This window comes from Sus scrofa, chromosome 13 (genome assembly GCF_054392235.1).
Source record: "Sus scrofa isolate SSC_HxYL_T2T_F1_AM1 chromosome 13, Sscrofa_HxYL_maternal_Yorkshire_Landrace_v2.0, whole genome shotgun sequence".
Classification (NCBI taxonomy): Eukaryota; Metazoa; Chordata; class Mammalia; order Artiodactyla; family Suidae; genus Sus; species Sus scrofa.
In genome coordinates, this window is record NC_139395.1 from 44,809,714 (window position 1) to 44,825,718 (window position 16,005).

At 44.5% G+C, this 16,005-nt stretch overlaps 2 protein-coding genes across 42 annotated transcripts in view; one reads left to right on the plus strand and one right to left on the minus strand.

The window, feature by feature from the left end:
- The window catches only part of KIF9 (kinesin family member 9), a 45,770-nt gene extending 32,888 nt beyond the window's left edge, over positions 1-12,882 (minus strand). For 5 of the 25 annotated variants that reach the window (XR_014823057.1, XM_021068712.2, XM_021068705.2 and 2 more), the window contains exons 1-5: positions 12,579-12,882; positions 11,339-11,581; positions 7,297-7,394; positions 2,452-2,617; positions 326-432 (exon numbers count right to left, since the gene is read on the minus strand). Coding sequence is in view for 21 of the 25 variants with exons in the window: in XM_021068712.2 (XP_020924371.1) it covers positions 326-432; positions 2,452-2,617; positions 7,297-7,394; positions 11,339-11,525 (558 nt within the window). In the remaining 4 variants the exon portion in view is untranslated. Of the gene's footprint in view, positions 1-325; positions 433-2,451; positions 2,618-7,296; positions 7,395-7,594; positions 7,633-11,338; positions 11,582-12,578 lie in introns of all 25 variants that reach the window. The other 20 variants (XR_014823059.1, XM_021068707.2, XM_084988247.1 and 17 more) reach the window with 12 other exon arrangements.
- A 153-nt stretch (positions 12,883-13,035) lies between these two features.
- The window catches only part of KLHL18 (kelch like family member 18), a 78,293-nt gene continuing 75,323 nt past the window's right edge, over positions 13,036-16,005 (plus strand). For 16 of the 17 annotated variants that reach the window (XM_084988289.1, XM_084988292.1, XM_084988293.1 and 13 more), the window contains exon 1: positions 13,036-13,180. Coding sequence is in view for 8 of the 17 variants with exons in the window: in XM_021068721.2 (XP_020924380.1) it covers positions 13,052-13,180 (129 nt within the window). In the remaining 9 variants the exon portion in view is untranslated. Of the gene's footprint in view, positions 13,241-16,005 lie in introns of all 17 variants that reach the window. The other variant, XM_084988300.1, reaches the window with a different exon arrangement.

The following is a 16,005-nucleotide window of genomic DNA, read 5'->3' on the forward strand; positions in this document are numbered from 1 at the left end:
ATCAGGAAGGAACATGATTAGGACCTCCGAATCTTCAATGACAGGGCCATAGACCATCAGAGCAGCAAGAAGCCAGTCAGCATGTCTGACCTCTTCTTTCACAAGTGAGGAAACAGGCTCAGGGTGGGTGTAGGTCAGTCTGGAACCTGAACTCCTGGTTTACACACACACACACACACACACACACACACACACACACACCACAATGTATCCTGTCTCCCCTGCAGGCTGCAACTCCAATAGCTGGCTGGGAGGGACAGAACTATGCATCTGTGGTAGAGAGAGGGGATCTGTGCGGCATCCCACCCATGGGCCCACTCTCTACCTGCTGTAGAGCACGAGGGAGGATCCCCCGGTGCTTGTAATTCTCAGTTGCCCCCGTCATGGTGTATGTCTTGCCAGCTCCCGTCTGCCCATAACACATGATGGTGCCTGCAAACATTTCAAAACACATCTTGGTGACATCCAGGAAAATAGCTCCAAGGACAGCTTTCCCACAACCCAGTATGCCAAGTGCCAGCCAGAACCTTCGTGTGAAGGTGGCCATTGGAGCAGTCAAGGACATCAGGAATTCCTGCCATAGAGGGCAGATAGACAGGGAAACGACATAAATGGTGAAAACACAGACAGCTGCTCTGAATCTGTGGTCCATGTAGTGCTCTACTGCTTCCTCTCCCAAGAGAGGATCAGATCTTAGGACTTCCAAGGAGAACAGAAAATCCCAGGGAAACTGAGAATTTTCCCAGAAAAACGAAGGAGATGATAGGACCACTGAACTCCAATACTTTCTTAGGAAGGACAGGAACAGCCAGGCTCCCAGGGCTAAGGCCTCCCTGTGGGGCTGTCCAGGTAGGAGGAAGGAAGAGCTTTCAAAATCCCCAGGAAGAGATGGGAGCAGAAGGGTACTTCCTGTTAATAGTGAGAATTCTTTGCAGACTGCAAGTTCCCACAGGACAAAAGAGCTGCTAGTTGGTTCCAGGATACTTCCAGAAGTGGAAAACCATGACAGGTCCTGATCTGGTCCCCCCACCCTCTCTGGGAAGACTTTCACTTGCACGCCTCACATGCTTTAGGTCTACCATCACCACCAGTCTCTGCCTAAAACAGTCACCCTGGGCTCTGGTTCCCATCTGTTCTTCCTTAGGCTTGGGCAGCCTGAGCCAGACCCCATCCAAGGCTACTTCTGGGCATTTACACAGCAGACCTGCCCAGGTAATGCTGGGCTGTGGAAAATAGCATTCTCCTTTGCTACACAGATGCTCTAGTTTCTGGGATTGGGAGGTTTTATACAAGGGGCTCTAATTCAGCATCTGAGCTGGAGTCAGGAGTGGTGTTTATTAATCCTGCATATACTGCCCATTTGTGGCTCCACAGCAGCCAGAGCCTATGACTCTAGACTTCTTGGGCTTTAGCTACTTTGTCTCTACTTCCTCAGGGCCACAGCCCCTCCGGACTGATGAGGACCACATCAGTATACCACACACAGGATACATTACAATGTTTGGGCATCTACACTCAATGGACTTTTATTAAACAGAAGACCTAAAACCTGCAAACAAGGAACATTCTAGTCAAGAGTCACCAGATGGGTAAAGTCTACAGACTGTGATATATTTTTTCTAAGGACTTTAAAATCTAAGATTTTAATTGGTAAGTTTTACACAAGGGGTCCTTACCAATTATTTTAAAATAATCACAGACTGAACAAGTTTGTAAAAATTTCCCAAAAAATTTTAATTTTTTAAGGTGGCTTTTTTTTTTTGGTTAAGCTTTTAAGAAAATCAAGGAGTTCCTGTTGCAGCTCAGCAGTAATGAACTGGACTAGTATCCATGAGGACACAGATTTGATCCCTGGCCCCCTCAGTGAGTTAAGGATCCAGCATTGCCGTGGCTGTGGCCCAGGCCAGCAGCTGTAGCTCCAATTGGACCCCTACCCTGGAACCTCGATATGCCACATGTGTAGCCCCAAAAAGAAAAAAAAAAAAGAAAGAAAATCAAACTGTACTCAAGTTTTTAGTGATATATGTAAAAAATCCTATACTAGAATATGTAGATTGATTGTGCTGATAGAGTGAATGGAAGTAGCTCTTAGCAGGTAGCCAAGAGAAAAATGTTTCAACTCTATCAAATTCATTATAAAAGCATTATGTTTGAAACTAATATTTGAGGGATATAAAACAGGGTAATAGTTGAATCCATGACCTACAGAAAGATGAGGTCATTTAATCTTCCTATTAAGGTAAGATCCCAGGACCATGGATCAAGCCACAACCACAATGTCACCAAGCAAAAAAGTTTTCCACCATAAGAACATGGAGACAGACAAATAAGCAAACAAAAGTTAGTAAGTGAAGTTGTATTTTATTTTATTCATCATACCTCTTCCTGAGGGGTGAGGGGGTGGAGTTCTGCAGCTTCTTATGTAAAACAACAGTTAATTAACTCAATTACCATTATAGCCATCAAAGGCCTGAGAAACCACATCCTTCGCGACTGTTTCATAAACCAAGTCCTGGGAAGCATCATGGAGAACTCCATCCAGCTTGAATGACCAGTCTGTCTGCTGGTTATTGACAACTCCTCTCCGAGTATCTTTTTTTAAGTGAATATCAATGGTCTAGAAAGAGAGAGAAAAAGAGATATTTATTAAGAAACTGGTAAAAAAGTCCAACCAGTAAAAAAGTCACTGATTGGAATTCCCAATGTGGCACATGGGATTGGTGGCATCTTTGGAGTGCTAGGATCAGGTTTGATCCCCAGCCTGGTACAGTGGATTAAGGATCCAGCATTGCTGTAGCTGTGGCATAGGTTGTAACTGCAGCTCAGACCTGATCCCTGGCCTGAGAACTCCTTATGCTGTGGGCAGCCAAAGGACAAAAAAAAAGTCATTGATAGGAGTTCTTGTTCTGGCTCAGTGGGTTAAGGATCCTCTGTGAGGATGCAGGTTCAATTCCTAGCCTCGCTCAGGGAGTTAAAGATCTGGCATTGCTGCAAGCTGTGGCATAGGTCACAGACGCCACTTGAATATGGTGCTGCTGTGACTGTGGCACAGGCTGCAGCTGCAGCTCCAATTTAATCCATGGCCTGGGAACTTTCATATGCCTTGTGTGCAGCCATAAAAAGGAAAAAAAAAAAAAAGAAATAAAAAAGTTGCTGATAGGCATCCCCGCAGTGGTACAATGGGTTGAGAATCCAACTGTAGTGGCTTGGGTTGCTGCAAAGGCACAGGTTTGATCCCTGGCCCAGCACCACGGATTAAAGGATCCAGCATTGCTGCAGCTTTGGCATAGGTTGCAGATGTGATTTAGATTCAATTCCTGGCCCAGAACTTCCATAAGCCTCAGCTGTGGCCATTAAAAAAAAAAAAGTCACTGATAGCTAAGGCCAACCTGGAGGAAACAGAAGAGGTAAACTTTAGGAAGAACAAGGACTCCCACATATTCTAGATGACCTTTGGCAGAGGGGAAAGAAGCTGCTGCAGGGAGGCCATAGACTTTCAAGATGGAAGCAGTTGCTAGATTCAGCACATCTTACCCTACTTTTCAGGTTGCTGTCTGTCTTGGTTCCCCCATCAATGATATAGGGTCAAGAACATTTATCATGTTTTCATTCAACAACTGTAGGTAAATTCAATAAACACAGGGAGGCCTTGAATTAGGCCAGAGAGAATGGTGGGCTTGGCAACGGAGGCCTGGGCTTGAGCCCCATCTCCCCGGTTATTGGTAGTGAGGCCTCCCTCAGCACTGTGGTGAGTACCTACTCCCCCTGACTCACCACTATGGGCCAATGTGAGCAATGATAAAATGATAGCTTAAGGAAAAGCTCTGGACTTCTCAGACGCAGTTACTTAGTGGTATTAGAGTAAATTGAGGGTGCCTATCTACTTGTAATCAGCAGAGTTTTAAATGCAAATATTTCTAAAAACAGGGAGTTCCCGTTGTGGCTCAGTGGATTAAGAACCCTACTAGAATCCATTAGGACACAGGTTCAATCTCTGGCCTCACTCAGTGGGTTAAAGGATCCCATGTTGCCTGAGCTGTGGCATAAGTAGCAGATGTGACTTGGAACTGGCGTTGCTGTGGCTGTGGCCTAAGCCAGCAGCTGAAGCTCCAATTTGAGCCCTAGTCCAGGAACTTCCATATGCTGCCAAGTGCGGCCCTAAAAAAGAAGGAAAAAAGATTTCTAACAATTCTTTTTTTGGCCATGTCTGTGGCATGAGGAAATTACTGGGCCAGGGATTGAAAGCGCACCACAGCTGTAAAGAGAGCTGGAGCAAAGACAATGCCATATCCTTAACTCGCTGAGCCACCAGGGAATTCCTCTAAAATTTTTGGCTCAGCAGGGTAAGAACCCAACACAGTTTGGGTAAGGATGCAGGTTTGATCCCAAGCCTCACTCAGTGGGTTAAGCCTCAAGCCGTGGTATAGTTTGCAGATGTGGCTCGGATCTGGCATATAGTGATATGGTTGCTGTGACTGTGGCATAGGCTGGCAGCTGAAGCTCTGATTCTACCACTAGCCCAAAAACTTCCATATGTCACAGGTGTAGCCATAAAAAAGAATAAAACAAAACAAAACAGAGAGAGGCTTAATCCATCATACATTAAATGCTCTGTGCTTCAGTGGTCACTGGAGACATGTCCAGCTGGGTGCACATCACAGGGCTGCATGCTGACAGATGGACTTTCTAAGTTTGAGAAGTTGGTCTTTGAATTCCTTCCTTAAAGAATGCCTCCATGCTGCTTGATCCACAAATGTGTGCTGAATGAAAACATCCCGTACTCTCAAGGTGTCCTAAGCCTGTCACAGGGTTCAGAAACGTTCTCAGGACAGTAATTGGGACATGGGGATGGACAGATCTTTGCAATTCTCTTGTTAAAGAGTTTCTCCATCTGCTTTGGTAAATTTAACAATAATCAACTTATGACAGTCCTATTGTACTCCCTGAGAGATTGTATCATGGGAGGTCTGATCACCAGCAAGTTTTATGAGTGTGGACAATGTAGATTTCCTATGTCAGATACAAAGATAAAGGGTAAACTTATTAACCAAAAAGGTAATTCAGGAGTTCCCGTCGTGGCATAGTGGTTAACGAATCCAACTAGGAACCATGAGGTTGCGGGTTCAGTCCCTGGCCTTGCTCAGTGGGTTAAGGATCCGGCGTTGCCATAAGCTGTGGTGTAGGTTGCAGACGCAGCTTGGATCCCATGTTGCTGTGGCTCTGGCATAGGCTGGCGGCTACAGCACCGATTACACCCCTAACCTGGGAAACTCCATATGCCGTGGGAGCGGCCCAAGAAATAGCAAAAAGACAAAAAAAAAAAAAAAAAAAGGTAATTCAAAGTGGGAGTTTCATGAGTTTCCTCATTAAAAGCATTGTTGGGGGAGTTCCCTTGAGGCTCAGCAGGGTAAGGATGCTGTGGCATGGGTTTGATTCCTGGCCCTGAAACTTCTGTGTGCCTTGGGTGAGGCCAAAACAAATAAGTAAATTAAAAAAGCATTGTGGATAGTGTGGTACTGGTACCAAAACAGACATACAGACCAATAGAACAGAATAGAGAGCCCAGAAATAAACCGAGACACCTATGGTCAATTAATCTTCGACAAAGGAGGCAAGAATATAAATGGGAAAAAGATAGTTTTTTCAGTACGTGGTGCTGGGAAAACTGGACAGCCACATGTAAATCAATGAAACTGCAACACACCCTCACACCATGCACAAAAATAAACTCAAAATGCCTTAAAGACTTAAATGTGAAACAAGACACCATCAAACTCCTAGAAGAGAACATAGGCAAACATTTTTGGACATTAACCTTACAAATGTTTTCTTAGGTCAGTCTTCCAAGGCAAAAATAAAAGCAAAGATAAACCAATGGGACCTGATCAAACTGACAAGCTTTTGCACAGCAAAGGAAATCATTGAAAAAGAACAAAAAAGACAACCTACGGAATGGGAGAAAATAGTTTCAAACAATGCAATTGACAAGGGTTTAATCTCTAAAATATACAAACAACTTATACAACTCAACAGCAAAAAAGCCAACAACCCAGTTGAAAAATGGGCAAAAGACCTGAATAGACATTTTTCCAAGGAAGACATACAGATGGCCAACAAGCACATGAAAAAATGCTCAACATCCCTGATTATTAGAGAAATGCAAACCAAAACTACCACGAGATACCACTTCACACCAGTCCGAATGGCCATCATTAAGAAGTCCACAAGTAGCAAATGCTGGAGAGGGTGTAGAGAAAAGGGAACCCTCCTACACTGTTGGTGGGAATGTAAATCAGTGCAACCACTGTGAGAAAAGAGTATGGCAGCACCTCAGAAAACTATACATAGAATTATCATATGACCCAGCAATCCCTCTCTTGGGCATATATCCAGAGAAAACTTTATTTGAAAAAGACACAGGCATCCGTATGTTCACTGCAGCACTATTCACAATAGCCAAGACATGGAAACCACCTAAATGTCCATTGACAGATGAATGGATTAAGAAGATGTGGTGTAGACCATGGAAAAAAAGACATCACATTCTCAAGTCCTAAATTAAATTTCTTATAATCATGGGCCAAAATGTATGAAACTGGCTATAAATGCTAAATGTAGACTGGGGGACCAAAAAAAAAAAAAAAAAAAAAGGTATAGATACACAATGGAATACTACTCAGCCACAAAAAAGAACAAAATAGTGCCATTTGCAGCAACATGGATGGACTAGAGACTCTCATACTAAGTGAAGTCAGTCAGAAAGAGAAAGACAAATATCATATGATATCACTTATATCTGGAATCTAATATATAACACAAATAAACTTTTCCACAGAAAAGAAACTCATGGACTTGGAGAACAGACTTGTAGTTGCCAAGGGGGAGAGGGAGAGTGGGGTGGACTGGGAATTTGGGGTTAATAGATGCAAACTATTGCCTTTGGAATGGATAAGCAATGAGATCCTGCTGTATAGCACTGGAACTATATCTAGTCACTTATGACGGAGCATGATGGAGGATAATGTGAGAAAAAGAATGTATATGTGTATGTGTGACTGGGTCTCTTTGCTGTACAGTAAAAAATTGACAGAACACTATAAACCAACTATAACAGGAAAAAATAAAAATCATTTAAAAAAAAAAACATTGTGGGGGAATTGAAGGACTCTAGATTCCATCTGAACTTGTACCAATTCTGTTTGGGTCATTAAAATGTTGTTTGGAAACAGGGTCACTCTGCATTGAGGGGAGACAGAGAGATGCCCAGGGAGGTGAAGGTAAACACACTGTACTTACTTTGTTGTCATCTCCATATTGGATCATTTCATGAGCAAAGTCATCGGTGGGTTTAACACGGACATATGCATGAACTTTTTTCCTAGTACCCATTCTAGCTAAAAAGAAGAGATAGTGAGATTCTCAGTAGTCATCATCAAACAACAATTAGAAGGGAGGTGCCATTTACCAGCAAGATCAGGAAACATGACGTGCAATCCATGTTTTCCTCTCTCACTGACAGCCAGTCTTCCTTTTTACCTCCTAGTATTTCAATGCTCTGCCCACAGGACACCACTCAACAAGTTCGTGTACTTACCTTCTTTATAGGGTGCCTCACTATTTTCCACCAACAACCTGGTAAGAAACCAAAATACGAAGCAAAAAGAAAGCTCCTTTTAGAGGTCTTGGGGTCTGATTTTATTTTATTGTTTTATTTAAATTTATTTATTTAGGCCACCCTGCGTTCCCTGGCATTCCCTGGCCAGGGATCAGATGTGAGCCGCAGTTGTGACCTAAGCCCCAGCTGCCAGATCCCTATCCCACTGTGCTGGGCCAGGGATTGTACCTGTGTCCCAGTGCTCCCAGCACGCTGTTAGTCCTGTTGCACCACAGCAGGAACTCCTCTAGTGGCCTAATTTTAGATGTAACTTCTAGAAATGTTCTGTATCTGAGTCCACTTTTTTGCCTTATTAATTATATTTTCCTCTAAAATATTTACTTGTAAAATGCATTAGCACTAACTTTCTTTTTTCATTAATATACCTTGGTTCAGATGTAGCACCTCCTCCTCTATCTCCATTAGACTAACTTAGATCAGAAAAAGATTCCCCAGAACTATATTTAATCTAGCCAAATATTTTTTTCTTCTCTGTCACTCCCTGAGAAAAATCACAGTCTTCTACCTCCTCCGCCTCCCGCCCAAACTACCTACATACTCATCATTTTCTTTCTATATGTGGGTAGTCCCACATATATTTGTATTCCATCATTTATACTATCACAAATAATTACCGTATGTAATAAAATGTTGAAAATAAATGCTGAGTGTAGCTTCACTGAATAGGATGAAAGCTTTTAGATATAAGTGAGAGGGAGGCAGATTTAAATGACCTTCTTATTAGGTAGAGTTGTCATATAATGGAAAAGACTTTCTCAAGGTAACGACCATAAACACCATAAACCGTCATCCAAAGTCAAGATGCCAACTAGCAGAGATGCTATAAAAGGGATTGCTGTATTGAGGGGAGTTAATAGGTCCCTAATATCCTGTCCAACTAAAGTATTTAATAAAAAATTTAAAAACTGTATTCTACAACCCTCTAAATGATAACAAAGAAATCTCACATTTTATTGGTTATTAGTCTTATTGGTCAAATCATACTACACCCTTTCCTGAGAATGTCTGTGTAAACATATTTAATACTATTACAGAGTAAATTCGGTTCAGACAGTGATAGAGTGGAGAAGCAAGGAGGATTATTAAATAGACATAATAAATGCACTGATTTTTATTGCTCTAAGAGGAACTTAAAACTTAATTAGCTTTTTAGGTGCCTATTATATACCAATCACAAAGGATTAAGTATTGAGAGAAAATGTCAAGAGTTCTAAGGAAAGCTAAAAATCTGTTATCATCAATAACTGTGTTAAATCTAGTTAAGTAATACTAGAAAGCAAGATGAAGGCCTGTGAATATATACCAAATAACTTACTTCAACACTAATGGGCATCTTAATGTAATGCAATTTTAAATTGTTCCAAGATTGAAACGTTTCTAATTTTACATATACATTTTTCTAAGATCATTCTAATATTTTTCCCTCTTTTTTCCTTCTAAAAAATAATTTCAACAAGAGCATCAAATAGTTTGTGGTTATATAATCCTAAAACTGGGCTCTCAGATTTCAATAATTTCACTTTTATGAGACCAAGAATATAAAGAATGCTAATAACTGAGTTAATTTCCAGAATGTACAAAACTAGCTTTGAACAGAGATGAGGCCCAAGGGTCAGGATGTGTGCTGCATCATCCAGTTCTCTTTTGATGTTCCTGGCTGGGATGGCCCAGTTCATTAAGAAATGAGGCTTCTGCCCCTAAAATAACCTTTATTGTCATGAGGCAGGATAGAGGAGTTGAGGCTAAAGGAAACTCCTGGACACATTTGAAAAAGACAACCAGCATAGGAGCTGCTGAATTTATGTAAAATTAGGGAAATATGAGGCATATGGAGCCGACTCAGTTTCCCCTCCAAACTGGAAAAAGGGATATCAACATGGTTATTGAGCAAAAAATAACTTGCTTACACAATTGCAATGCATGCTTACAAATGAACTGATGAGCTGTTCAATATTTTTAAAAAGGTAATTTTCAAGAACTTGACTGTTAAAAAAAAAGTCCTGTTCAACAGAGATTTCTTCTTTTAACTAGAATTATTTTACTTTTAAAAAAGCATATATTAGGGGAGTTCCCATTGTGGCTCAGAAGGTTAAGAATCCAACTAGTATCCATGAGGACGCAGGCTGGATCCTTGGCCTTGCTCAGTGGGTTAAGGATCTGGTGTTGCCATGAGCTTTGGTATAGGTTGCCACTACAGAGTAGATCTTGGAAACTTCACATGCTGTGTGTGGTGGCCAAAGGGTGGGGGGAGCATATATTAAATAAAGACTATTAACATTTTATATGTATTATCTGAGAGAGGTTAAGTGAGTGTTACCTGATAGAAACGATTCCAGATTTTTTTTTTTTTTGTCTTTTTGTCTTTTTTTTGTTGTTGTTGTTGTTGTTGTTGCTATTTCTTGGGCCGCTCCCGCGGCATATGGAGGTTCCCAGGCTAGGGGTCGAATCGGAGCTGTAGCCACCAGCCTGCGCCAGAGCCACAGCAACGCGGGATCCGAGCCGCGTCTGCAACCTACACCACAGCTCACGGCAACGCCGGATCCTTAACCCACTGAGCAAGGTCAGGGACTGAACCCGCAACCTTGTGGTTCCTAGTCGGATTCGTTAACCACTGCGCCACGATGGGAACTCCCGATTCCAGATTTTTAAAGTATTAATATCCCTTCACATTTCAGACACAACACAGTCAAATGTGGTGAACACTTGATTTCCTCTTACCATTATCTTAACTATATCAAGTGGCATTAAATATCTCTACAGAAGCAAGTTAAATAGGTCCTGCCCTTTCAGTTTACAGTTTTAATGAAGCAGACAAAATAAAAAATTCTAACCCTCATTACAAACCCTTCAACTGTCACTTCAAATAAGCAAACGTTATTTTCACATTTGCCTACTGTAGAGCATGTGTCACTTCCAACATTCCTCAACTAATTACTTCATGGAAGTCTTTTCCTGGTCACTGTGAGATCTTTCAGATCTTTTAATTCTTAGAAAATGAATCTAAAAGGTACCTAAGGATAACAGCTTGTCCAATTTCAGTTCCAAAATCTTCGTTTGCAAAATTGAGCTCTTGAAATGAAAAGCCACAAATAGCTCTAACATGACTCCCAAATTGAGGAAACTAAAGAGAATATCTCATTTCCAAGTTCACTTTGATCTAGGCTATTGGGAAGTGGAGAGTGGAGGGAGGTGTGTTGACTCAAGCAAACAATGACCTTCGAAATCTAAAGCTCTGGGAAGCATTCTCCATACCCGTCTGGAGAACCATCCTCCAGCCCAAGGAAGTTAAGATACTGTCCAAGGTGCCCTCTGCAAGGGACCATGAAGAAACAGGACAGCTCTGGGGGCAGATGCCCAAGCCCCCCTCCTGGAAACCACTCCCCAATGACAGCCCAAGGGCAGCATGAAGCCACCTCCAAGCATTTCCCTCCCCTCAGAGCCTGCCCCTTTTCTGCCCAGCAGTTTGCCCACATGCACATGCAGTCATCATATCTATGCTTCCCAAGGCACTTCCCATGCTTACACCCATGGCTCCAGGCACACCAGGACCCATATCCACTTGAGACCAGCTTTCTCTATTAACTGGCTCCTTCCTGTGAGTCTGCTATCTAGCAGCCCCTCAACACCCAGACATTTGAGGACCCCATGCCATTGTGCACTTACTGAAATAATGCTTGTTACCGTTCTTACGCCGCATCATTTGAGTGGGTTTCAGCTCCCAGATTAAATTACAAGCTGCTTGAGGGACAGGACTGTGCCTTCTATCTCTTTTGAATCCCCCCTCAAAGTTCAGAACAGTGCTCAGCACAGAGCAGGTGCTTAAGAAATGGTGATTGGTGGTGATGGTCATGGCTGGAAGTCAGAGGATGGCTGAATTTCCATATGTGGGTCCATCTTCGGTCACTACTGAGAGAGTCCCAAAGAGCAAATAATGTCACTCCTTTCCCATACTGCCTCCACCCCTAACATCACAACACTTCCAGGCAGACAATGGGTTTCCAGGCACCACCTGCAAGAAGCCAACTCCAGCCCCTCAACACTTTTCCCTTTTAGTAGGGTCATTCTCCCCCAGGACCTTGTAGGAAATGCTTCTTCCTCAAGGACACCACATTTAGTTATTTCTGGTGTAAATAAGTGAACCTATGGAGGTCCTGCTGTGGCACAGTAGCTTAAGAATTCGACTGCAGTAGCTCAGGTCCCTGCTAAAGTGCGGGTTTGATACCCAGTCTGGGGCAGTGGGTTAAAGGATCTGCAGGTCGAAGCTGTGACTTAGATTCAAACCCTGGCCCAGGAATTTCCGAATGCCATGGGTGCGGCCATTAAAAAAAAAAAAAGTGAACCTCTGAGCGGCCATCAGAACTCTCAGAGCCACTAGAGAGGCAGCAGCATCAGAGCCTCCCAGAGCCCAAACGCACCTAGCCTTGGACTAAACAAGACTGGAACTCAAGTAGAACTAGCCTTTCTCCTTTTCCTGACCCAACATGCTGGACCCTTGTGTGGCATTCGGCAGTGGGTTTGGAGACCATCTCTATCCCTCTCTGGAGAGGTTTCTACATCTGTAAAGCGAACAGCTGGGACTGGCAATCCCAAAGCCCACTCCAACTAGAAATTCTACGAACACATAAGGGTCCAGAAGACTAGAGGTCTCTAAACCTCAGACGCGACGCAGGGCCCTCGTGGGGCCAGGGAACGTTAGATTCGAACACCCTTAGCGGCAGCCAGGCTAAAAGGGTCCCCGCGACGCTTCGCCCTCCTCCGCCCAGGTTTCACAGGTTACTGAGCCAAAGTGGAGAATTCCCAGGTGGAGCGCTGTTCAAATTCCAGCGACTGCCCGCCGCCAGAGCCAACACCTGCTTTCCGGCTTCCCTCCTCCCAACCCCGGCGAAGCATGATGCCTGATTACCTCTTCGGCGGTAGGAGCCCTCCCACAGCACGACCGCAGCAGGAGCAGCGAAGGAATCCCGGCTTGAGCCTCTGCCAGGCTGTGTACACAGTCGCCATGGCAACCTGCCGCTTCCGGCGATTCAGGAAGCACGGGGTAGTGGCGGAAATGAAGTTCTCTGTCCTCTGTTGAGATATGAGTAAGGTCAGGGCTGAGTAAGAAGGACGGGAGATGGGACGGATTAATCAAGAAAGACTGCGGCAGCTGCAGGCGCGAAGCGAGGGTCGCGGTAACGAGGAAACAAAGGATGCGCAAGAACTAGGAAGCGGGGCGGTTGGGCTTCCGGCACAAAGTAGTCTGAGACTACGGCGGCCGCGCAGGCCCTTCCTACTCCAGCCCGGAGCTCCGAGCTGCCGGCCGCACGCTCTCTCGCCCCGCCCTGCTTAGTTTCGGGGCGGCAGGCTGGGCCTGCGCAGTCGCGGCGGCAGAGGAAGATGGTGGAGGACGGCGCTGAGGAGCTGGAGGACCTGGTGCACTTCTCTGTGTCCGAGTTGCCTAGTCGCGGCTACGGCGTCATGGAGGAGATTCGACGGCAGGGCAAGCTGTGCGACGTGACGCTCAAGGTACCAGGGCCAGGCGGTTCGACAGTCGGGGCCAAGGGACCAAATGGGGAGGGAAGAGAGGCGAGGAATAGGGGAGGAGAGGTCTAGCACGCTGAGGGGTGGGGAAAGGAGGTTGGAGGGAGAGCGAGTAGGGGAGAGAGAATTGCCGAATTCTAGAGGGGGACTGGGGCTAAGCGGGGCGACGGACAGGGACGCCTCTTACTCCTTAGAAGGAAAGGGCTCGAGAGGTGCGTCGCTGAGGCCCTCGGAGTGAAGACATTGGGGTGCCCGCCTCCCTTTTCTGTCACACAGACCAAGGGAAAATGGATTTGCAGCTCCTCTATGGAGGAGGGGGCCGTGGCCGTCTCTACATTCTAGTAGGCATCACGGGAGCACTTTTCTTACCACCATAGACGTTTCTTGGTGCCCCCTCGAAGTTAGCTGCGCTGTCGTAGATGTGTAGGCTTTTTCATAGGAGTCATTGCTTGCCCTTGATTGTTAGGTGACTACCTTGTCTCTTAAAAGCTTTTAAAATCGGATCTGGGAATCTTTTGAGGTGGGCAGCTACTCTGTTCCGCACTAAAAGGCACACTACCACCACCACCACCACGAAGGTCTCAGAATGAACTGATGGGCTTCATGGGGACGGGGATCTCTTAATCACCTGTTCCCTATTGGCACTCTGTGCCCAAGATCCAGCCTTCCTCCTGTGCCTTGCATCCATTCTTGCTGGAGATGCTTGCTGTGCTGCTCCTTGGCCAAGCTGCTGAGCCCTGAGGAGCCCTCCAGGTGGAGAGATTCTGCTGCAGGTGATGTTCCCTTTTGAGCTTTGGCTAGAAGGCTGTCAGCATCTGCGAAGACCCTGTTTAAAAAACAAAGTTATTCAGAGATCTTTTTTCTTCTTATTGTCTACAAAGTTAAGGAAACTTTTTTCCCACATATTTGAGTCAGACTCTGGAGACAATAGAGTACAATGGTTAAGAGTGCGGCTTTTGAAATAGAAGGGTTTGGATTAAAATGCTAGTTGTAACCTTGGGCAAGTTATTTAACATCAGTTTTCCACATGGAAAAATAGGGATAATTCCTAAATCTTAGTATTTGTATGAGGATTAAATGAGGAAATTTGTGGTATTCTTTGCAAAATGCCTGGCCTAAGGTTTTCATCCCTAAACCCATCCTAAGATTAGTATTCCAGGAGAGGAATGAAATAGATGGAGAGGGGAAAGCATCTTTGGTGGGGAACCAAGGGATTTGAGAAGAATGAGCTGGACGAAAGGAGGCAGAGGAAGTAAATGTAAATGAGAGATTTTTGTCCATGGTGATGACATGGTAGTGGTGAATCAAGGCTGCTAGACTTTTTTTTGGGGGGGTGGCTTTTCTAGGGCTGCACACTCGGCATATGGAGGTTCCCAGGCTAGGGGTCTAATTGGAGCTGTAGCTGCCAGCCTATGCCACAGCCACAGCAACTTGGCATCCGAGCCACATCTGCGACCTACACCACAGCTCACAGCAACGCCGGGCTGGATCCTTAACCCACTGAGCGAGGCCAGGGATGGAACCTGAAACCCCGTGGTTCCTAGTTGGATTTGTTAACTACTGAGCCATGATGGGAACTCTAAGGCTACTATAGATTTGTAAGCAAAAGGATCTGGTTGAGTAACACTTGGAGTGAGTAGAAACTGGTAAAGAGCAGTAATGAGGGTGAATTTTTGGATTAAGATTTAGGCTGTAAGGGATTTTTGTAAAAGTAAAAAGGGCATGACAGAGTGGGATGGTCACACTACCTAAGTTAAAGCATTGCATTTTGCCTCTGTACTTAATGCACATTCGGAGGATAGCACCCTTGGCATAAAAATACTTTTTTGACTTTTCCATTAAAGTACTTTTTGTTCACTCAAAGGACAAGTAAATTATCAGAAGTGGTTCCAGCTGAGAATGCCAGTTCTTTATTATTATTATTATTATTAATGAATAGTTGATTTACTGTGTTGAGCTAATTTCTGCTCTACAGCAAAGTGATCCAGTCATACATACACATATATATTCCTTTTCTTATATCATCTTCCATCATGGTCTGTCCCAAGAGATTGGATATAGTTCCTTGTGCTATACAGTAGGACCCCATCGCATATCCAGAGACTGCCAGTCTTTTTTTTTTTTTTTTTTTTGTCTTTTGTCTTTTTGTTGTTGTTGCTGTTGTTGCTATCTCTTGGGCCACTTCCGCGGCATATGGAGGTTCCCAGGCTAGGGGTTGAATTGGAGCTGTAGCCACTGGCCTACGCCAGAGCCACAGCAACGCGGGATCCGAGCTGCGTCTGCAACCTACACCACAGCTCACGGCAACGCCGGATCGTTAACCCACTGAGCAAGGGCAGGAACCGAACCCGAGACCTCATGGTTCCTAGTCGGATTCGTTAACCACTGCGCCACGACGGGAACTCCGAGACTGCCAGTCTTAATTGCTATATTAATTTCAAGGATCTGGGACCTAAGGGCCAGCATAAAGACACAGGCCGCAGGTGGATAAGGACTGTAGAGAGCTCTGGTTCATTGGTTTCCTAACTATTCTGTGGAGCCTGAGAAGTAGCTCAGTGCACTGTGATGGAAGGGGCCAGGGAGAGGCCAAGTAAACCAAGCTGTGCCTTGTTTCACTCCCTTTCGCTAGAGCTGCTCTGTAAAATCTGTTTCACTGTCTCTTTTTCAGGATAGAGTCTTTCCTGAAACTTCTGATGATTCCAGACTGTCTCCCAAATAAATAGAAACTGAAAAGCTGGTTGTAAATTTTTTGATATGGCATGGATTTATTGACTAGTGGGCCTCCCAATAGGGCAGTAGTTTTCCAACTC